General features: G+C 41.1%; 1 protein-coding gene across 4 annotated transcripts in view; it reads left to right on the forward strand.

The window, feature by feature from the left end:
• Positions 1 to 16,627, forward strand: part of LOC139570470 (signal transducer and activator of transcription 5B-like) — a 42,977-nt gene extending 26,350 nt beyond the window's left edge. For 2 of the 4 annotated variants that reach the window (XM_071392357.1, XM_071392358.1), the window contains exons 16-19: positions 1,452 to 1,607; positions 1,699 to 1,750; positions 2,023 to 2,130; positions 10,823 to 16,627. In XM_071392357.1, coding sequence (XP_071248458.1) covers positions 1,452 to 1,607; positions 1,699 to 1,750; positions 2,023 to 2,130; positions 10,823 to 10,949 — 443 coding nt within the window. In that variant the 3' untranslated portion in view covers positions 10,950 to 16,627. Of the gene's footprint in view, positions 1 to 1,451; positions 1,608 to 1,698; positions 1,751 to 2,022; positions 2,131 to 10,577; positions 10,662 to 10,822 lie in introns of all 4 variants that reach the window. The other 2 variants (XR_011674076.1, XM_071392359.1) reach the window with 2 other exon arrangements.
• Positions 16,628 to 24,373: the final 7,746 nt, after the last annotated feature.

Consider the following 24,373-nt stretch of genomic DNA (forward strand, 5'->3'; position numbering starts at 1 on the left):
ACCCTTAGCCTTGTGTAGCGCTTTCCACACTCTTGGCATTCTCTCAACCAGCTTCACCTGGAATGCTTTTCAGACAGTCTTGAAGTTCTCACAAATGCTGAGCACTTGTTGGCTGCTTTTCCTTCACTCTGCAGTCCAACTCATTCCAAACCATCTCGATTGGGTTGTGGTTGGGCGATTGTGGAGGCCAGTTCATCTGATGCAGCACTCATCACTCTCCTTCTTGGTCAAACAGCCCTTACACAGCCTGGAGGTGTGTGGGCCATTGTCCTGTTGAAAAACAAGTTATAGTCCCTCTAAGCGCAAACCAGATGGGATGGCGTATTGCTGCAGAATGCTGTGGTAGCCATGCTGGTTAAGTGTGCCTTGAATTCTAAATAAATCACTGTCACCAGCAAAGCACCCCCACACTATCACACCACCTCCTCCATGCTTCACGGTGGCAACTACACATGCAGAGATCATCCGTTCACCAACTCTGCGTATCACAAAGGCAATTGAAACCAAAAATCTCAAATTTGTACTCATCAGACCAAGGACAGATTTCCACCGGTCTAATGTCCATTGCTCGTGTTTATTGGCCCAAGCATGTCTCTTCTTCTTATTGGTGTCCTTTAGTAGTGGTTTCTTTGCAGCAGTTTGACCATGAAGGCCTGATTCACAGTCTTCCCTGAAGAGTTGATGTTGAGATGTCTGTTACTTGAACTCTGTGAAGCATTTATTTGGGCTGCAATTTCTGAGGCTGGTATCTCTAATGAACTTATCCTCTGCAGCAGAGGTTACTCTGGGTCTTCCTTTCCTGTGGCGGTCGTCATGAGAGCCAGTTTCATCATAGCGCTTGATGGTTTTTGCGACTGCACTTGAAGAAACTTTCAAAGTTCTTGAAATTGAAATGTTGACTGACCATGTCATAAGTAATGATGTACTGTCGTTTCTCTTTGATTATTTGAGTTGTTCTTGCCATAATATGGACTTAGTCGTATTTGTTAAAAGACCATCTACTGTTACCCACCCCTACCTTGTCACAACACAACTGATTGGCTCAAACGCATTAAGAAGGAAAGAAATTCCACAATTACACATTCCACATGAACTTTTAACATGGCACCCCTGTTAATTGAAATGCAATCCAGGTGACTACCACATGAAGCTGGTTGAGAGAATGCCAAGAGTGTGCAAAACTGTCAAGGCAAAGGGTGGCTACTTAGAAGAATCTCAAATATTAAATATATTTTGATTTAACACTTTTGGTTACTACATGAATCCGTATGTGTTATTTCATAGTGTTGATGTCTTCACTGTCTGGTCGTACACAAAGCTACTTAATGGACTTTTTAGATGTTCTCTGTCGCCTTAGTCCAGGTCTCTCCCTCAAACAAATTTGATGTCAATTTAGCCAGATTAGGCTCATTGAGGTTGAAAGGATATTTTTCTATGATCTTGTTCTCCAGGGGAGAGGCTGGTGTGGAACCTCATGCCGTACACCACCAAAGACTTTTCCATCCGCTCACTAGCCGACCGCATCAGTGACCTCAACCACCTCATGTTCCTCTATCCCGACCGGCCCAAGGACGAGGTGTTCTCCAAGTACTACACCCCTCCCCTCTGTACGTACCCTCCTCCTCATCCTTCACCTTAACTTTATTTTTGTTTCTAAAATAAGTTGTCTCAAATTTGGCTGTTCTCATTTTCTCTCAGCAAAAGCAGTGGATGGCTACGTCAAACCACAGATCAAGCAGGTTGTGCCAGAGTATGTATATTGTCGTGCATATAACAATTTCTTACTATTTCTAAACCCACACACTGAATTGATAATACCCCATTCCAAATCTGGCGCTAGCCTCTATCCTATCAAATGGCGATTTGTAATTAAAATTACTTTTCTTTGTTTTTCTTTTGGTTTATGATAAAGACTCATGAAGCATTTCTAAGTTTTATATTCTTCAATAATCAATGGGTAAACGGCTTCCCAAATCCCAGACTGTAGCTTTAATGTGATTGTGCTTCCTGTCCTCCCTGTAGATTCACTACTCCCAACCCTGAGCCGTCCAGTGGGAACCCCACTTACATGGACCAGGCACCCTCCCCGTCAGTGGCTCACCCCATCAACTTTGCAATTTTCCCTCCCATGTAAGTACACTACAGATTGGAATGTATCAATGTACAGCAGTGACTAGTCATTAGATTACATGCAGTTCCCTCTAAGCTGCGTGCGTGCCCGGCTGCCCACCTCCCCCCACGACTGTCGCGCAGAAGAAATACCAGCCCACGCAGAGATGCGCAAGATTACTCCGTTAGTTTACACTATATATTTATATCAGCGTTTCCCTCTAATATGGGACTTGTGATTGAATCAACATATCACCAACCCTTTGAAAGCAACAAAACAAATCTAACTTTGCAAGATTGGGTCAGGGATTTTGTTGTAGGTCGAGCGGTATTTTCCCGTATCCCACCGTCGCTAGTGGGTGTGCTTATCAGATCAAAGTGCAGAGTCGAGTGTGCACATTTGTTGATATTTGCAAGTTATTAGCCCATAAATCTATAGATGTATATCTGTAGATATATTTAAAGGTGTGTATGTATAATTAAAAACTACAAATTTATGTTTTAAGTAGGAATTGGTTTGAAGCCGAAGAATAAAATAAATTCACATGAGCACCCAATGCGTATTTCACTCATGCGCTACCAAGGTTTTCCAGCACACAGCTTTGACCTACTACATTAGCTATGTTGGTCTATTTTACTTCCAACCATGTGTAGGCAGGTTGCTTAGGATTCAAACATTCTCAAACAGCCTAATTCATACTCTTCAGCGGCATAATGGACTTTACAGTGACCTGCTATTAAAATAATGTTTATCATTAGACTATAGTGTGCTACGAAACCTTGGCAGCGCATGGGTGAAGTACGCATGTGAATTTTCTTTCTTTTTCGGTTTCCAACCAATGCCTACTTATCATTTAAAGCTTTGTTTTTTTGTTTTTATTTTCCTTGCTTTTTACACCGCAAGTTGTTTATGCAACATTATTATACAACATTTATAATGCAGCACAACACAGAAATACTGTAAAGTGGAAAAAAAAAAAAACATTGACAAATGTCAACAGAAATAATGTAGTTAATTATAATTAGTATTAGAAATAATTAGTATTGCTTTAATATTAACAGCTGATTTTCCAGAGGGAAGCGAAAAAACAGAAACCTATATGGACTAAACTGGGAAACATTTCCCTGATCTCTTAACAAAACAATCGAGCAAGCTCCTGGAAAATACACAAATAATCAACATGTAGCCTAACTATTTACATTTATTGACTGTCAAATTAGTTGGCTCGGAGAGCAAGGCATGAAGTGGCACAAACTGCTCGGTGTTCTGCGCCAGCAGAGAGCCTGTGCTACTTCTCCCCCTGGCATCCTAGTCATCCACCTCGGTGGAAACGACTTGGGATGCACCCAAGGAGGCGGCAGATGTGCGGATTTAGAGGTGGTCAACCGATTGTTTCCCGGTACAAGTACGTGGGCAAGATCACTGGGGAAGCCAAGCCAGGGGCTTGTTACAACCTGTGTTGTGATAAATGCGTTGTTTGCTCTAACCTGTGAATTCATATGCCACTGGGATATATAGGCCTCAGGCCGAGACCATAAGAAGACAAGTCACACAGTGGCAGAATAACTCCAGCTACATGTTTGTTTCATCACAAAGCCAGAAAGCAACATTTGTCCGGTGTAGTCCACAAAGAACATTGCATGTAACAAACAGTTACTTGACTTTCAACATGGTCAAGCAAGTTAATTTTAATAAATCCTCTACAGGATCGGTGTCCCTCCCGCGGGACGGTTGAGCTAACGTAGGCTAATGTGGTTAGCATGAGGTTGTAAGTAACAAGAACATTTCCAAGGACATAGACATATCTGATATGGGCAGAAAGCTTAAATTCTTGTTAACTTCTCTGATCTACGGATACCGAATACGGGTTCACTTTCCTAAACAACCGCTGAATTGCAGGGCGCTAAATTCAAAAATATTCCTTAAAATATTTATAATCATGCAATCACAAGTGAAATATACCAAAACACAGTTTAGCTTGTTGTTAATCCACCTATGGTGTCAGATTTTGAAAATATATTTTACAGCGAAAGAAATCCAAGCTTTTGTGAGTGTAGCTTTCAATGCTAATCAGCTAGCCCCAAATTAGCATGGTCACGAAAGTCAGAAAAGCAATAAAATTAATCGCTTACCTTTGATCATCTTCGGGTGTTCCCACTCACGAGACTCCCAGTTACACAACAAATGTTCTTTTTGTTCGATAAATATGACTTTTATCACAAAAAAACGCCATTTGGGTTGCGTGTTATGATGAAAAATCAAAAGCCGTGTTCCGTTCGACAAATCCCAAAAAGTATCCGAAATGGTCGTAGAAACATTTAAAATGTTTTTTATAATCAAACCTCAGGTTGTCTTTAACAAACATAATCGATAATATTTCAACCGGAGCATAACCTATTCATTAAGAGAGACAAGGAAAATGGGGAGCCCCTCTCTCTCGCGCAGGAAATATTCGGAGGACACCTGACCTCTTTTGAAACATCTCGCTCATTTTTCAAAATAAAAGCCTGAAACTATGTCTAAAGCCTGGTCACAGCCTGAGGAAGCCGTTGGAAAAATAATCTGGTTGATACCCCTTTAAATGGAGGTTAGAGGGGAAAGGAAACAAAGATTTTTTATTTTTTTTTAAATATCACTTCTGGGTTAATTCTTCTCAGGATTTCCCTTGCAGAATAAATATTTTTCTCTCAGACAATATTTTGAGTTGAGTGTTTTCTATCCTAATCTGTAAATTATATGCATTTTCTACGATCTGGGCCAGAGAAAATTTCCGTTTACGTTGGGTACGTTATTTGAAGGGAAAAAAACAATTCTGACCCCTAGCGCTAATTAATCTAACTGCACTGTCCAATTTACAGTAGCTATTTATAGTGATAGAATACCTTGCTGTTGTTTGAGAAGTGCACAGTCATGAACCTAAAAATGTATTAATAAACCAATTAGGCACATTTGGGCTGTCTTATATAAGTTTGAACAGAAATGCAATGGTTAATTGAATCAGTCTAAAACTTTGCACAAACACTGCTGCCATTGTGTTTTCTTTTACCAGATCTAATGTTTTACATTTTCCTACATTCATTTCACATTTCCACAAACTTCAAAGTGTTTCCTTTCAAATGGTAGCAAGAATATGCATATCCTTGCTTCAGGTTCTGAGCTGCAGGCAGTTAGATTTGGGTATGTCATTTTAGGCGAAAATTGGGGGGGGAAAGGGGTTAAAAGGTTTGCTTCCAACATTTTCGGACTACTAAAACAGCTGTTGATTTAGAACCAGAGTTACCGCAAGTTGCAAAGAAAACAGGAGCTGCCTCCACTATTCCAACACCATTTCAACATCAAATCACCTATGCTTAGTCTAATAGAGTGACAACTTAAAAATACCAAAAGTTTTTGTCCAATCAACTATAAGCTAAATATGTTGTGGCTGTACATGGCACTGATTTCTGTGTGTGACTCACTACTTGTAGAGGAACGCCAGTACCATCCTCTTTCATGTTGCTGAAACGGTCTATGACTCCATCATATAGTACACACGTTTAGATTTTGTTGTCCTAGGCTACCTGGCTAAATTGCTTGATCGCTAGCCTAACTTCATTTCATGGGCAACTATGAGCCAGCATGTTAACATTAGCCTACTACATATTGAACTTCAATCATCTAAGGCCAGGTTTATGGCTAGATCAGAATCGTCATTATAATCATTAGCCGGTACGGAGAATTAAGTAAAACCACAAGTCCAAATCCCGATCTTCATCCATGGCTAATTTAGGAATTGGACGATTTTAGCCACTGGAGGACAACGACACAATGACATTTTACTTTTATTGTGATTGGTGTGAAATCAAAACTGTCTTCCCTTGACACTTAAAAAAATAAATAAATATGGTACTCCAGGACCATTCAAAGTTTAGCTCACTCAGTTTAGCTCAACACTGATTGACTATTATTTTCTTATCAAAGGAGGCCAAATGCTCGCTGGCTTCCCTTGCTATTGAATTCAATGCTATTGGGGGGGGGGGGTTCTAAGCTGACATGGAATTGTTTTAAGATAGCTAAATGATCCACAGTTTGACCATTTGATATAGAATTTTAGGAACCCTTTAGGTATAAAACGTATTTTGAGGGGATAAAATATAGAATTAGGCTTTTAGCCCATAGAAACACATTGAATAACACATTCATAAATGGCAAAAAAGTCAGTCAAAAAATAAATAATAAGGAACAAGGTTTTGAAGTGTTTGTCCTATATCTAGGAGATATGAGAGCTCAGGATATTATTATTTTTAAACATATTTAACCTCTTTTTGGGTAGGCACAACTGCCTCCATACTTCCATAAATTTTTTATAACCAGTACTGGTTACCTTCAGACAAGTCCCGTGACACTTGTGGGAGTCGTAGAGCAAAACATGAGTCTCCCCTTTCCATGGAGTGGTCATAGTAGTTTTCTTGGCTAAACCTTTCGGACGCTACAGATGTTTTCTTCTGAAGACCGATTTTCGGGATGTCTCATGGTCTGATAAACGCCTCCGTTGCTCGGCCACCTTCCACTGCAGAGGCGGAAGGCCCGCCATAGGCAGATGGGGTGGGTTGAGACGCAGCCCATGCAAAAACATATCTCAAGCTTAAATTGACGCATTTTGATGGGGATTTTTTTTAAATTTTACACCGGTCTGTAAATCGACTCCAGGTGTTTTAAAGAGACCTCTAATAATAGAAAATAAGCACACACCGTGCTTGCGTGTGCGCCCCGGTCAGTCTCTGTATGTGTTGGGACTGGGAGGGGGTGTCAAATCTATATACGAAAGAGAAATGTCGATCTCTCCTCCGAGAGGAGAACTCAGGACCTTTAGATCCCAGGGCAGTGATGTTAACCACTACACTACAAACCCTGACATGAAAGCATTATCTTGACACTATTTAAATGTAAAGTCTGGTGGTGACAGGAAGCTTTCATTGCACAGTGTTTTGTTGTTCGTTCACTCTGTACTGATTTTAAAACATTTATTTCTCTGGCTTGGTTAAAAAAAACTGTCTAAAACAGTTGCTGTATTGAAACCGGTAACATAGTTAACCAAGTTGGCAAGCGCAATGTTTTATACAGTACATTTTAGTACGTTACAGCCTTATTCTAAAATTGATCAAATAAAAAATCCTCATCAATCTACATACAATACTCCATAATGACAAAGTGAAAACAGGTTTTTAGAAATGTTTGCAAATGTATATATTTTTTTAAACGGTGACTTCCCGAGTGGCGCAGCATTCTAAGGCACTGATTAGTGCTAGATGCGTCACTACAGATCCCGGGCTGTGTCGGAGCTGGCCGCAAACAGGAAACCCATGAGGCGGCGGCAGAACAATTGGCCCAGCGTCGTCCGGGTTAGGGGAGGGTTTGGCCGGCTGGGATGTCCTTGTCCTCTAGCAACTCCTGGCGGCCGGGCTCATGCATGCTGGCTTCAGTTGCCAGCTGTAGGGTGTTTCCTTCCACACATTGGTGCGGCTGGCTTTCCGGGTTAAGCGAGCAGTGTGTGAAGAAGCAGTGCTACTTGGCGGGGTCTTGTTTCGGAGTACGCATGGTTCTCGACCTTCACCTCTCCCGAGTCCGCATGGGAGTTGCAGCGATGGGACAAGACTAACTACCAATTGGATATCACAAAAAGGGGGTAAAAAGTACATAAAAATATATATATATTAATAATTAAATAAACATTATTTACATAAGTATTCAGACCCTTTGCTATGAGACTCAAAATGTAGCTCCTGTTTCCATTGATCATCCTTGATGTTTCTACAACTTGATTGGAGTCCACCTGTGGTAAATTCAATTGATTGGACATGATTTGGAAAGGCACACACCTGTCTATGTAAGGTCCCACAGTTGACAGTGCATGTCAGAGCAAAAACCAAGTCATGCGGTTGAAGGACTTGTCCATAGAGCTACGAGACAAGATTGTGTCGAGGTACAGATCTGGGGAAGGGTACCAAAAAAATTGCTGCGAAATTGAATGTCCCAAAGAACACAGTGGCTTCCAACATTCTTAAATGGAAGAAGTTTGGAACCACCAAGAGACTTTGTGGCGCTGGCCGCCGAGCCAAACTGAGAAATCGGGGGGGGGGAGGGCATTGGTCAGGGAGGTGACCAAGAACCCGATGGTCACACTGATAGAGCTCCAGTGTTCCTCTGTGGAGATGGTTGTCCTTCTGGAACTTTCTCCCATCTCCGCAGCACTCCACCCATCAGGCCTTTATGGTAGAGTGGCCAGACAGAAGCTACCCCTCAGTAAAAGGCACATGACAGCCTGCTTGCAGTTTGCCAAAAGGCACCTAAAGGTCTCTCAGACCATGAGAAACAAGATTATCTGGTTTGATGAAACCAAGATTGAAGTCTTTGGCCTGAATGCCAAGCGTCACGTCTGGAGAAAACCAGGCACCATCACTACGGTGAAGCATGGTGGCGGCAGCATCATGCTGTGGGGATGTTTTTCAGCGGCAGGGACTGGGAGACTAGTTAGGATTGAGGCAAATATGAACGGTGCAAAGTACAGAGAGATCCTTGATGAAAACCTGCTCCAGAGCACTCAGGACCTCAGACTGGGGCGAAGGTTCACCTTTCAACAGGACAACGACCCTAAGCACACAGCCAAGACAACGCAGGAGTGGCTTCGAGACAAGTCTCAATGTCCTTGAGGGCCAGAGCCTGGACTTGAACCCAATCGAACATCTCTGGAGAGACCTGAAAATAGCTGTGCAGCGACTCTCCCCATTCAACCTGACAGAGCTTGAGGGGATCTGCAGAGAAGAATGGGAGAAACTCCCCAAATACAGGTGTGCCAAGCTTGTAGCGTCATACTCAAGGCTGTAATCACTGCCAAAGGTGCTTCAACAAAGTACTGAGTAATGGGCTTGAATATTTATGTAAATGTGATATTTCAGTTTTTCGCTTTGGCATTATGGGGTATTGTGTGTAGCTTGATGAAGGGTAAAAAACTATTGAATACATTTTAGAATAAGGCTGTAATGTAACAAAATGTGGAAAAAGTCTAAATGTTTGAATGCTTTCCGAATGCACTGTAAATAGCTATTTCCATGTGCAAATGTTATGGAATGCATTTGGTTTTACTGGTAGACCACTCTGCTAGGCCTACATTATGCTCAAATAGCCACAGTAGCCTATTTGGCCACTATATTAAACTAACCTCCGTGTTTACGGTAAACACACGCTGGAAGTTTCTCACAATGTTGAAGTTTCTGCTCACAAGACCTGAAATTGACTTTGAGACGATTATTGTAAATGTATTATTTAACAATTTGGATGATTTTATATCTATATTTGGTATCAATTTTATAATTTTTTTCTAATGCAAAATATATATATATATACACACCCACACATTACCAGTCAAAAGTTTGGACACACCTACTCACTCAAGGGTTTTTCTTTATTTGTACCATTTTCTACACTGTAGAATAATAGTGAAGACATCGGCTATGAAATAACACATATGGAATCATGTAGTAACCCAAAAAGTGTTAAACAAATCAAAATATATTTTAGGTTCTTCAAAGTAGCCACCCTTTGCCTTGACAGCTTTGCACACGCTTGGCATTCTCTCAACCAGTTTCACCTGGAATGCTTTTCCAACAGTCTTGAAGGAGTTCCCACACATGCTGAGCACTTATTGGCTGCTTTTCCTTCACTTTGCAGTCCAACTCATCCCAAACATCTCAGTTGGGTTGAAATCGGGTGATTGTGGAGGCCAGGTCATCAGAAGCTGGTTGAGAGAATTCCAAGTGTGCAAAGCTGTCAAGGCAACGGGTGGCTACTTTGAAGCATTACACAGAAACGCCAATATAAACCGTTATATTCTCTCTTGAAATCGGAAAAAGTCAGATGGGAATCAAAATCCCTACCCTTGGCTTTCAAGGCTAGCACACTACAAACTGTACCAGAAGCCCAGTCAATGCTTGCTTAGTCACGGGTTTCTTAATATGTTCGTTTTTCGGAAGGTTGCAACCTACAAAGCATTGCAGATTGAAATGCCCTTAAAAGAGCTGACGTGATTTTCTAGGGCTGGGAATTGCCAGGGACTTAACAATAAAATATTATCGCAGTACTGCGATGCCGATATGATAGGTTCTATATGTATCTCGATTCGATACTGCAATTTTGTCGAGTCGATATTCCAAACATTGCTTACATTGTCTGCTGCAGAGGGACAATAGAGAGCCATGACAAAACAAGTGTTGATCAGTCTTGGAGATACAGTAATGGGTTAAACTTGTTGGCTCACCTTTTTTTTTAAAGAGAACGAGATCTAATGATGAGAAATACTGCCTAGCAAATCAATACTTGGAGTCACAGTATCTATATAAAACCTGAACACAATTATATTGCGACACAATACTACCCTCAAATTCAACTCTGGACTTCAAATTGCATTTTTTCATTGTTCCTCTCTAATCAGGGACTGATTTAGATGTGGGACACCAGGTGGGTGCAATTAATTATCAGGGAGAACAGAAAACCATCAGGCTTCGGACCTCGTAGGGTAAGAGTTCAATACCACAGCCCTACTATATAGATTATTTCCCCCATCACTAATGATTCCTTTTCTCTACATGTCCGGCTTTTGGTACAGATATTCTATCAGATATCGCACAACGTTATGCCTTACTGACTGCGTTCTGTATGTCTCCCTTCCCACCCCAGCAGAAGTGACCCCATGATGGACGCAGATGGAGAGTTTGACCTGGAAGACACCATGGATGTGGCCCGACACGTGGAGGAGCTTCTGCGGCGGCCCATGGCCAACCAGTGGGACGGCCAACAGTCCTGAACTTTCACCTTTGACCCCTGACCCTGCACCCCAACAAGAGCAAGCACCCAGAAAACATCCAATGGTTTTGGTTCCATTGGTTTAATTTGTCTATTTTTGTCAATTCTCAAAGGTGAAATGTAATATTTGACAGTTCTTGGATTCTTCTCTGATCTTCTTGACGTGGCAATTGATTATTTAAAAGAAATAACTAATTGTACTTGAAGAAAAAGCACAGTAGAAAAGGTTTGTTTGGAAGTAAGTACTGAGAAAAATGTAGAAATGTGTGTTACTACAATATACAGCAATATTTTTACAAAAATGTTTAGCTATGCTGCTTATGGCCTTACTCTGAAAATGTTTAAAGAGCAGGAAGGCCTGCACACTGTTTTTATGCTCCCAATTCACAGCTTTATTGACCACGTTTCGATCCGAACAGGATCTTCGTCAGGTCAAACAGTGCTCACATCCGAAAATGTACACATTTCCCCTCACATGACCATGACTCATGGTGGGTGTGGAAACAATTCAATTAACTTTTCTTTTTCTCATAGTTAATCAGAGGTACATGTGGTCATAAAGGATTATATCCATACAAATAGGGCTGAGTTAACCTAGGCAACATTAAATAAAGATTACGTTGGCAATTGTTGGCATATGACCATTACGCACAGGAGGTGCGGTGGCCGTAGATATAATTACAGTGGCCTATTTCAAAAACCAACTTGTGTACCTCTAATAATTTAGATATCAATGAGATGGGCACATGTAGTAGTCTTAGAATATATAATATATACAAAATGACCAAGTGGAGACCTGGCCGGCAAGACAAATCGACGTAACATATTTATGTAAAAAATAGTCTATCAAACTCTTTGTTCATAGCTTTAGGAGACATGGTGGACAAACGGTGAATCCAATGCAAATCTCTTCTCAGTAATAGATTAACAGTACCCCCCCTCCCCTCCCCAGTAGCCTTAACATGTTCAATACCCGTGTATCTCAGAGAGCTGTTGTGACGAGCCTCCGCAAAACGTGCAGCCACAGTTTCTCTGATCAAGAGTCCTGATATTTCTCTTGTGTTCTATGTTTTCAGAGCTCGTTTTGTTTTTCCTACATGGCATAGACCACAAATGCACTTGATCAGGTATACCATATATATTTGTTGTATAACACGTGATACACTTAATCTTAATGGCCTTGCCTGTGATGGGTTGACTGAAAGTTGTGCGTTTGTTCTTAAAGTTACACTGGGTACATCGGCCACATCTGTAATTACTGTCCGGCACGTTATCTAGGAAGGTGCTACGTGGCATCGGTGGAAGGGATGGTTTGGGAGTGAGGCTAGGTCATGTTTTTCTAACAGTCCCGTGCGTCGTACAGCCAATCCTCTGGGTAATGGCAGGAAGTCTAGTGGTTAGAGCGTTGGGCCAGTGACCAAAAGGTTTACTCGATCGAATCTCCGCCCCGACGAGCTAAAAAAACTGTCGTTATGCTCCTGAGCAAGGCGGGTTACGCTGTTCCCCAGGCTCCGAAGACGTGGATGTCGATTTTAAGTGCGATTTTTAAATGCGGTAGACACGTTTCAGTTGAAGGCATTCAGTTGTACAACTGACTAGGTGTCCCCCTTTCCCTGTTTGACGCGTTCATCCAGATAGTGCACTTGATTGTACTACAGATCATGGGTGATAGGGAGGCTCTTTCTCAGGGAAAGGTACCTTTACTCTTCAGGTTGGTATCGTCAAAGAGAGGTGCTACAGTCAAAGTACACGGCATTTCTTGAAATGCTCAGTGCTGCATTTGTTTCTGTTGGTTTGGAATGTAACAATTAAGTGATTTGAATCTTGCGTCTCTACACCGTTAAATTCAACATCAACGTAACAAAATTGGCATTCAGAATTAATTAAAATGTTTGAAGTGAATTCCACCATTGAGTATTTGAAATACGATAGTACAGTATTTTGACCTTTTGCATCCTCAAAATGGGGCCCTTGGTTTGAAACGCCATGTGCTCTGTACATTCTGCCTCACATTACATGCATAATACATCTTACAGTACAGTATCTTCTGCCTTTGAATGCCAAGTTTACTAGCCTTAATTCAAACTCTTGCTTCTTATTACACTGAACTAGTTTCACTTAGTGTATCAGTTTATTTTTCTAAACAAATTAACTGGTAACTTAACTATTGAATTGCTACTCAAATTCATTAGACTACATTAGAAACTCAGCGATAACCAATGACCTGCTCTCTTTTTTTCTTGATTAATTTAGTATGAATTAAAAACAAAAAATGTACCTTTTGCCCAGATCGTACCTTGTTGTTTAAGACGTTAACGTCAAGTGTTACCCATTCGCTAAAAATATCAATTTTGAATGGGCTGTGTGATCATGTATTGATATTGTTTTTTAACTGTATGCAATCATGTCCTTTGTTACCTATATTTGCAGGCACGCCACCCCTGTTCCTGACACTTAGCTACCCACCCTTTTATCTCAAGTACCACATACAGCTACTACCTTATTTGCCTATTCAGAAGTGCTTGCGCAGTGTCGAAGCTTTTCTCCTTCTCTTTCTGTGCCTTAAGACACTGACCACGATTGTGAAGTGGGAACACCAATGTCCAGGCAAGAGATTGTATTACCACATCCCTTTTAGTATGCTCTTCCTCGCCTTTACAGCACCGCGTTCAGCAGGGCATGGGCAACGTTGTGGAGGGTAGATTTTTTGTTTAAATACAGTGCCTTCAAAAGTATTCATCCCCCTTGGCGTTTTTCCTATTTTGTTGCATTACAACCTGTATTTTAAATGGATATTTATTTGAATTTCATTTAATTGACATACACAAAATAGTCCAAATTGGTGAAGTGATTTTTTTTTTAAAGAACTTTTAATTTAATTTTTTTTAAAGTGACGCGTCCATATATATATATATATGCTATGAAGCCCCGAAATAAAATCTGATGCAACCAATTACCTTCAGAAGTCACATAATTAGTTAGATTGCACACAGGTGGACTTTATTTAAGTGTCACATGATCTCGGTGTGTGTGTGTGTATATATACACCTGTTCTGAAAGGCCCCAGAGTCTGCAACACCACTAAGCAAGGGGCACCAGCAAGCAAGTGGCACCATGAAAACCAAAGAGCTCTCCAAACAGGTCAAGGACAAAGTTGTGGAGAAGTACAGATCAGGGATCGGTTATAAAGAAATTCATAAACTTTGAACATCCCAAAGAGCACCATTAAATCCATTATTAAAAAATTGAAAGAATATGGCACTACAACGAACCTGCCAAGAGAGGTCCACCCACCAAAACTCACAGACCAGGCAAGGAGGGCATTAATCAGAGAGGCAACAAAGATAACCCTGAAGGAGCTGCAAAGCTCCACAGCGGAGATTGGAGTATCTGTCCATTGGGCCACTTTAAGCCATACACTCCACAGAGCTGGGCTTTACGTGAGAGTGGCCAGAAAAATCAGCAAACGTTTGGTGTTAGCCAAAAGGCATGTGGGAGACTGCAAACATATGGAAGAAGGTACTCTGGTCAGATGAGACTAAAATTGAGCTTTTTGGCCATCAAGAAAAACGCTATGTCTGGCGCAAACCCAACACCTCGCTTCACCCCGAGAACACCATCCCCACAGTGAAGCATGGTGGTGGCAGCATCATGCTGTGGAGATGTTTTTCATCGGCAGGGACTAGGAAACAGGTCAGAATTGAAGGAATAATGGATGGTGCTAAATACAGGGAAATTCTTGAGGGAAACCTGTTTCGGTCTTCCAGAGATTTGAGACTGGGACAGATGTCCACCTTCCAGCAGGACAATGACCCCCGGCATACGCTAAAGCAACACTCAAGTGGTTTAATGGGAAACATTTAAATGTCTTGGAATGGCCTAGTCAAAGCCCAGACCTCAATCCAATTGAGAATCTGTGGTATGACTTAAAGATTGCTGTACACCAGCGGAACCCATCCATTTGCCTAGAAAAATGGGCAAAAATCCCAGTGGCTAGATGTGCCAAGCTTATAGAGACATAACAAAAGAGACTTGCAGCTGTAGTTGCTACAAAAGGTGGCTCTGCAAAGTATTGACTGGGGGGTGAATAGTTATGCTCGCTTAAGTTTTCTGTTTTTTTGTCTTATTTCTTGTTTCACAATAAAAAATATTTTGCATCTTCAAGGTGGTAGGATTGTTGTGTAAATCAAATGATACAAACCCCCCAAAAATCTATTTTAATTCCAGGTTGTAAGGGAACAAATAGGGAAAATGCCAAGGGGGGGGTGAATACTTTTGCAAGCCACTGTATGTTATGAAGAACACCCAAGCTTCTCTGACATGTTAGAATTAAGCAATAAGGCTCGGAGGGGGGGGGGGGGGGGGGTGTATATGGCCTATATACCACTGCTAAGTGCTGTTCTTATGTACGACGCAATGCGGAGTGCCTGGATACAGCCCTTAGCCTTGGTATATTGGCCATATACCACAAATCCCTGAGGTGCCTTATTGCTTTTATAAACTGGTTACCAATGTAATTAGAGAACTAAAAATGTTTTTTTCATACCCGTGGTATACGGTCTAATATGCCACGGCTGTATGCTATCAGCATTCAGGGCTCGAACCACCCATTTTATAATAAGGAATCACATGAATTCTGTTGACATTTCTGTCTGTGACGTTCCATGTTTGCCTACTGAACATAGCCCAGGTTTAAACCCGTATTACCCTCCCCATCGATCATAATTCACTACTATGTGGCTAGTCTCAGGAAAATATACTTTGATGTAGGGTTCATCCCAGAGAATTTGAGGTGACCACACCTTAGGCAGAGAAGAAATAGTGCCTACCTGTCTAAATTTACTGCATATATTCAGAGCTAGCTATTTTCTTGTGCTATTTTACCACCATAATGCTATTTTACTACCAATATGTGGCATGCAAATGTGTATGTGAATTAAAGTTTACTAACAGATGTAAAATGGGCAGAGTGTATATGAGCTTTTCCACTCACGACACCATTTGTTTTGCTGCTTTGCTTAAGTCTATTTTCTCAGCATTAGTTTTTTTCTTGTTCAAGTCGAGACGTATATGGGAAAGTACTGTACAAATTTTCTTTTTTTTATTTGTAATTCACCTGTATTTCTTAACTGTGTGGGTTTTAGTCTTGAATATCTGGGTTGTATTACTCAAAGCAGAACCAAGAAGTCAGAAAGCTAACTTTGATTAACAAAGAAATAACAATTTTCTGGTTAATGTAAATTTCACTGTGGGTTCTTGAAAATCATTGCCATTATACCATACCTTTTGGGGAAAAAGGTATTTGTGCAACCAGAGATTAAATACTTTCAATGGAGAAACATTATTTTTAAGTGTATGCTTAATCTGTTTCTTGGAAACCGGCCCATAGAGTATTTCCAGGTGCATGGAATAAACTGTATACAGTATAAAATGAAAAACTCCCAGCACATAATTTTGAATACTCCACAAACAAGATATACCTTAAAATTCAGTTGATGAACATTGATCCTGCTTTGTGAAATGGATTTTAAACTGTCCTGTAATTTTATCTTCTTGTGTTTGCTTATAAATATAGTATAGTGCCCTGAGTTTTTCCCATGTAACAAGACCAGGAAAAATTCTGGGCCCTACATTGAAGTTGGGCAGGGGGGAAATAAAAGTTTTATAAATAATTTTAAATCAAGTTTGAGTGACAATTTTGTGTGTGTGAATATAATCTTTTTTTTTTAAATAAGAGATGTAGGTAACTAAACTCAACGAGGGAGTTGAGCGGCGACTAGTGTCGTCGGACTGGATCTCGGTCACATGAAATTAAGTGATCAAAAACTGATTTCAGCACCCAAAGAATAGCCATTAATTACACAGAACAGTGTTGTGTGTAATTGCAGGCTATTCTTTGGGTGCTGAAATCAGTATTTTCTTTATATAAACTGAGCTCTAGTCCGCCTACACTAGTCGCCGCTCAACTTCATTGTAAATCATGGAGTTGAATCAGCTATAAGGCACAATGCAAAGCAACCAGATCAACTCGTATAACCCTTTTCATAAGTGCAAGTGAAACTATGATTCTGAACTGAGCAGGCCTGCGGTGCACTGTTCTGTAAACCACATTGTGTATGCATTTATGTCAAATGTATTTGTTGTGAGAGCAAAATTGCAAGATTGTTGTAGTACTTTTATTGCATCAAATGGTGGTTTTATGCAACAGAATAAGGGGTTGTTAGAGCGCTCATCTGTGTGTGTTCTACTGAGGATGGGCCTCTGTGAGATTTACGATGTCTTTGGGTGATAACTCATACTCTGGAATGCAGTAATGTTTCTTTTCTATAGGGTACCAGGGAGCGATGACCCCAGGGCCAGATCTTGGTCTACACAAAGAGAACTGTTTTTACAGCAGATACTGTCTGCTGTGAGTTATAAGTATCTTTCATACAAATCTTAACCTTGTGACCCATTCCATACATCTCCTGTTCATCATGTTAACTGAAAGGGGTGTATCTTGGCTATAAAATACCTTTTGTACTTTGGTCTCGGGGCTCTCAAAAAAACATCTCAGGGTGATTCGTCGAGCAGCCATCATTATCGTAGAGCACTCAATCAATTCACTTTATATGTGCGTTGTATTGACCTGCTCCCTTATTAATAAGTAAATAAAGATTTAGTTTAAGTGTAACTCTGACTTGTGTGATAAGTTTGTCTCCTCCTCGATAAGTTTGTCGTCTCCTCGTTTGATTGTAAAGAAATTAACCACCACTTTCTGTACTGGTTTTCATGGATAATGGGACTTTGGTATAGTCTTTATAATGCAGGGAACATGGCACAGTCCAGAGGTTGAAGTATGTCACTGCTATAATGAATTGTTTTCTTGTATCTGAAACAACCATACTAAAATATTCTGAGACACTTTATACCTATATAACCATATAACCCTTATGTCTATGTAACTACATTAACACCTTACTATGTAATGAAATGGTACATGAGTTCGTGTCTGCGAGAATGTTTGGTGACGCAGGTTGTCTGCTCCACAGTGACAGCCTTCGTCTCTAAAGATTTCCTTTCAGTTCCTTTTTTGTTGTTGTTGCAGTTAACATTCACACAGATGGAAGCGTTCCATTTCTGCTTTCCATAGTATCATTTCTTCTCAGTGTTTATTTTTTTTTCATTTTGAGTGTTTTACTCTTATTTTAAAATTGACAATGGTGTCCTGGCAGGGACAATGTCAACAAACAGTAAATGTGATCTTTCTGAACAGATGAGTTTGAACTCTCCACCGAAGACTGTGGAGATTCTCATGGCCAGTATATCATCCTCCCCTGAAACCTCTCCCCCAAATCCAGTGCTGTTGCCATAACAATTGTGGTGTAAGACGACAGGGTATTGTCCTGTATAAGAATGGCCAGGTGACAGAGTGGGCTATGGGGGAAGAAGGATTCTGAATACCTAGGAGCTGGAGGCGGTAAATGTGTCTCTGAGGCTGAGAAACACGAAAGATTTCAACATAGCAGTGTACATAGGAGAAGAACACCGGGATGTTAATGACAAAGATGAAGAGAGTTCAGGAGACAGTTGGAGGAGAAGGGCAGACATGAAGTTTAGGAATGTGGAGGTGAAGGATAGAGAGATGGAGACAGAACTTTAAAGAGCTCATTGAAGCTCACTTAGTGTTGGAGAGTGGTCCAAAGTGGGGCTGGCCAGAGGACACTGGTAGGAGTGTTGGGCTGGGTCAGGAGGAACTCCTGAAGTTGGCTTCTCCACAATTGTAATGTGCTCTAACTGGTTAAAGTGCCTACTGAAATTATTCACACCCTTGCTGCGCAAGACAGCCCATGGTCTATGCATGCCACATTTCAGCTTTACACTGTAAAGGGGTTACGGTGAAATGTAAAGTAACTTTACTGGCAGCTGTTTTGATTTTGAGTTTGGCAGGCGTCTTAAGGAGTACAGAAGTACCTCATCCACTGATGGCGACGCTCTGGTGCCATATGGCTTGAACCCCGCCATGGCTGCTTTCAGCTGTATTTGTTATTTAACTGATATGAAGTAGTAAGTAAATCTTATCATGAAACTCAGGTGACTGATTGGAGTGGCAGCAGGTCTTATACCTGGTTGGCATTGTAGTTATTTTGATCCTTCTTGCCCCGTAGACAATGTAAGTCTAGAAGCCTTTGAAGTTGAACCAAAGGGTTAGTTAACCTATTGGGGCCGTACTTGTGAACTTTTGATTGGACCACACTGAGCAGATAATTACATCCGGTAACAAATTCCGTCTAGTTGGACTTGATCCAACACTGTTGCACTAAAGCATCCGTACCACAAGTCCACCAGCATTTTCTGATACTCAGATTAACAGCATCACAAGCAAAAATGTGTCTGGACAGTTAGTTCACAGTGATAAGATGCGTAGTTCTTGACACTTTACACCACTTGCGACAACAGTTTGAATCCTCCGGGGGGGGTCATTTTTTCTTTGACATGTGGACGTACATTGTGTTGAGAAGGTAGGTGCAGTCATCACCTTAAAAATGAAGATTAAGAATGAATTTCAGAAGGAGCTAGGCCTATGGCCTCCTTCAGCCTTCTTCACACTGCTACTAGGGTCTAATATTATCTTAGCATGTGAGGCTGCATGGATGTGTACACTTGCCTACATGTAAGTTATGCCTAAAACGTTTTGTGCTTTTTTTTATAATGATTAACCAAATAGTTAGGAAGTGGTCATCATTTCATGGACTCTGAAGGAAGACACCGCATGGAAAAAGTGGTAAGCAAGTTAGGTAAAATCAATTGATTTTCAAAGTCAAATGAATGTATAGGTTTCATGATGCTTGTGTCTAAACCAAAGAAGATTGTTTTATACATCAGTTGGTGTCTATAAGCTACAATATGACGAGATCCTAAACCTAGCATAAAAGTGATCCTTGTTGTGTGGGCTAATAGTCCAAATGTTTGCCTTGGAGTAAGTTGAGGCAATGGCCACCATATGTTTTATGTATGTTTTACGCATATGAACTCAAGATAGTATATTGAACAAAAATATAAACGCAACGTGCAACAATTTCAACGATTTTACTGAGTTACAGTTCATATAAGGAAATCAGTCAATTCAATAAATTCACTAGGCCCTAATCTATGAACACAATTAAATAATGAATGAAGCATACTATATACAGGGTCAATCAGTTACAGTACCATATTAAGTAAAAATCAATCAATCAAATGTATTTATAAAGCCCTTTTTACATCAGCAGATGTCACAAAGTGCTATACAGAAACCCAGCCTAAAACCCCAAACAGCAAGCAATGCAGATGTAGAAGCACGGTGGCTTGGAAAAACTCCTTAGAAAGGCAGGAACCTAGGAAGAAACCTAGAGAGGAACCAGGCTCTGAGGGGTGACCAGTCCTCTTCTAGCTGTGCCGGGTGAAGATTATAAGAGTACATGGCCATTTAAGGCCAGATTGTTCTTCAAGATGTTCAAACGTTCAGGTTCAAATAATAATCAGTGGTTGTAGAGGGTGCAACATGTCAGTAACTCAGGAGTAAATGTCAGTTGGCTTTCCATAGCCAAGCATTCAGAGTTCGAGACAGCAGGTGCGGTAGAAAGAGAGAGTCGAAAACAGCAGGTCCGGAATAAGATAGCAAGCACGTCCTGTGAACAGTTCAGGATTCCCTAGCCACAGGCAGAACAGTTGAAACTGAAGCAACAGCACGACCAGGTGGACTGGGGACAGCCAGGAGTTGTCAGGCCAGGTTGTTCTGAGGCATGATCCTAGGGCTCAGGTCCTTCAGGAGGGGAGGGAGAGAGAATTAGAGGGAGCATACTTAAATTCACAAAGGACACCAGATAAGACAGGAGAATTACACCAGATATAACAGACTGACCCTAGCCCCCCGGCACATAGACTATTGCAGCATAGATACTGCAGACTGAGACGGGTGGGTCGGGGGACACTGTGGCACCGTCCGACGATACCCCCAGATAGGGCCAACCAGGCAGGATATAACCCCACCCACTTCGCAAAAGCACAGCCCTCACACCACTAAAGGGATATTAACAGACCACCAACTTACTACCCTGAGACAAGGCTGAGTATAGCCCACGGAGATCTCCTCCACCGCACGAGCCCGAGGTGGCACAAAACCGAACAGGAAGATCACGTCTGTGACTCAACCCACTCATGTGATGCACCCCTCCTAGGGACGGCATGGAAGAGCACTAGTAAGCCAGTGACTCAGCACCCATAATAGGGTCAGAGGCAGAGAATCCCAGTGGAGAGAGGGGAGCCGGCCAGGCAGTGACAGCAAGGGCGGTTCGTTGCTTCAGTGCCTTGCCGTTCACCTTCGATCCCCTGGGCCAAACAATGCTGCTAGCTTTCGTGGCAATAAAGCTGTGTTTTTTATATTTCGGATCCAATTGGGTCCGATACAGACCCAACCCAATTTGGATCCGATTCTCCCTCATCTCTGACATATTTTGGTAGGATCTGGCAGTGGCGACCCATCATTCAAGGCAGCTGTTTTGAGCCCCACCTGTTAAGCCTGTTTTCAGGCAAGCTAGACAAGCAGTTATCATCATGAATCACATCTACAATCTACTGGCAAATCCTTTTTAATCCTTGTCATATGAAGATAAATTATAGATAAAACGTACCGCTGCTCATCGGCCATTGGACATAAACATTACACAACAAGTCGAGAAATCGCAAATTCAACAATGAGTGGTTTGGAAGGAATCAGTGGCTAACTGCAAGTGTTGCAAAGCAATCACTATTTTGCTTCCCCGTGCCTGCTATTCGGTGGAGAGGGTGTGTGGTTCAAGTCTGGGTTTAAAGATTTAAAACATCTGTCTGAAAGAGTCTCTTTTCCAAGCTTAAAAGGATCAACATTCAGCACCAACACCATGGGCCAGAAAAGGTTAAATACATTGCTCAAGCTGTTAATCCAGCATGACTTCTGCTGCGTTCAGGAAACTTGGAACTGGGAAATCTCAGACTTCAGTGAGTTCAAGACAATTGGGAACTCCGACTGGGAAAATACAAGCTCCGACTGGGAAAATAGGTTTTGAAAAGTCGGGAACTCGTGCCTCTTTCTGGAGCTCCGACCTGAAGATCACCAACGTCATGATTCAACATTGTTTTTTTCCGAGTTCCCAGTTGTCTTGAAAGCACCATAAATCCAGAGAATGCCAGATTTTGATGGAAACGTTTGATGACAAAATTTGCCCACAAGCAGGACCACCTTCCTGTTCAAGGGAGCACAGCACAACAACAGTGAGTCCAAAAATGTATTGTATGCTGCTGCATAAATGATGTAATATGCCAGGGAGATATGTATACTGTAGCTAAGAAAGTAATACAAAGTGTATGTTATGTAGTAAGCTGTTAGTAGTCCATGTGTCTCACCCTAATCATTTGATCCCCAGAACTTAGCCTACTGTTCTGACTTGGTGGTGCACATTTAGCCTATAGCCTGTTTTAAAGAAATGTCATCATCGAATATTGTAAGAGCTTTCTTTGTCTGCTTATATGCCCCCTTTTTTATCCTATGGTTCTGACTTGGTTTACAGGGAGAATACTGTAAGAACGGCCCATGTTCTGAATTATGTCATTGTACATTTTAAAAGTGCTGAACAAATAGTTATATTGACCATGTCCATCTTAGCTCGCTCGTTAATGTTTTCATCGAAATTACGGATCGCCTCTTATCCGCTCATCGTTCCCTTATGACATAGCTTGTACATCTCAATTGTTATATTATTATATTGCTCAATTGCTTATATAGGTCTATCTCATTAGTATCTTATTCATCATTTTAGGCAATGTTGGAATTATTTTATTGTTTTGCTTACTTTGTCTACTATAATTAGCTCATGTGCTTTTCTTGACAAGGAGGAGATACTACATAATGTTGTTGGGTCTGTAACCATGTTTGTCAGTGACAGTCTCTTCCCATTCAAATATTTGTTTTCAACAAAAAGTTCAGTAATAAACCCATGTAATTCCAGTTGATATTGCAAGGGTTATTGTGTTTGCACAATGCGCTATCTGTGCCTCGGTATATTGTACATAAAAGTGGATCCTCATGATTGTATTTTCCTTCCTTTTTAGACCACATAGGCCTAATAAAATACTTCAAATGGTAGGCTAACTGCGTCTCTCTCTCTCTTTCTCTGTGTGGTGGTTTAAAGAACAGTAAAGTTAAGGCCTCAACATCTTGCTGAGTTTATCTGAACTAACATCTCTCTGAATTTCTGTCGGTGTCCATTTTGAAAGTGCTGAACGAATAGGGCTACCTCGTCACAGCTAGTTTGCTTGTACTTGCTTTTACTTAGCGCTAAGTGTTAATTAATGCTATAAGAATAAACATTATGAACATTTACTGAACATAAATGTAATAATGTTTGTGTATGGTTCAAAAGTCAAAACTAATTTTGGCGTTCGTTATTATTGAAGGAGAAAGAAGTTCTTATCCACAAGGAGTCAGGAGTAACCACATTTGTTTAAGCAAGTCAGCCATGTCAGCTATGGTTTTATAAAAAGCAGGAAATGTGGCTGAATGAACTGTTTCGCTGCCAGACAAGGCTCCGCTGATAGCCAGGTGTAGCGGTGGTAAGGATTCACTCCATGGTGCTGAAAGGAAAGCTCTGCTGTTGGGCCAGCTTTATGTAGGCCCTAACAGTTTGTGGGCACTGTTATAGTGCAATTAATGCTGGCATGCATCTAAAAAAAGATATATGTTGATTGCACCACCAAGATTTACATGCTAAAATTGCCACTGGGATCTGGTATACCTCAGATCTAAATCGGATTGGTATTGATTTTGAGGGGAAAATGACTGGGTGCTGTCGGTCTCGGATGGGTATTTTACAGATCCAATTAGGTTCGGATCTCAATTTAGGGATCCGAAAAGACCTCTACCTCCAATTCCTATAATATTGTACGACCACTAATCCATTTGTAATCTAATGTAATATAACGTAACATATCATACTAAATGGGGTGGATCAAATTTACATCTCAAATGCTAGGCATTGCCCTGAGGCCAAGTTTCCTGCTGACACCATGGAGGAGGAGAATGTCAGGGCCCAGAAGTTCCTGCTGTGACTGCTGGGCTGGGGTCCGATGTCTCTCCAGGTGCCTCTGTCTCATCATTTAACATTCAAACAGCCATGTTCTTGACACCTAAAATCCAACCAACACAAATACTGCAAGCACTCGTTGAAAAGCAGCCTTAAGTAGTAAGACAGAGTAAGTGGAGAGACATTTGCTGCTGTTCAAATGTGGATTGGATTGGACTGTGACTGAAGGAGTGGAATTGTCTATGTTTGTATTTGCATGTCGTTTTCTCTGCCTTTTACCTGCAATGTATTGTTTTATTTTCTCGTTCACTACCCAGTACAGTAGGTGGCGGCAATACAGTTTATA

The sequence above is a fragment of the Salvelinus alpinus genome, chromosome 3, assembly GCF_045679555.1.
Source record: "Salvelinus alpinus chromosome 3, SLU_Salpinus.1, whole genome shotgun sequence".
Classification (NCBI taxonomy): Eukaryota; Metazoa; Chordata; class Actinopteri; order Salmoniformes; family Salmonidae; genus Salvelinus; species Salvelinus alpinus.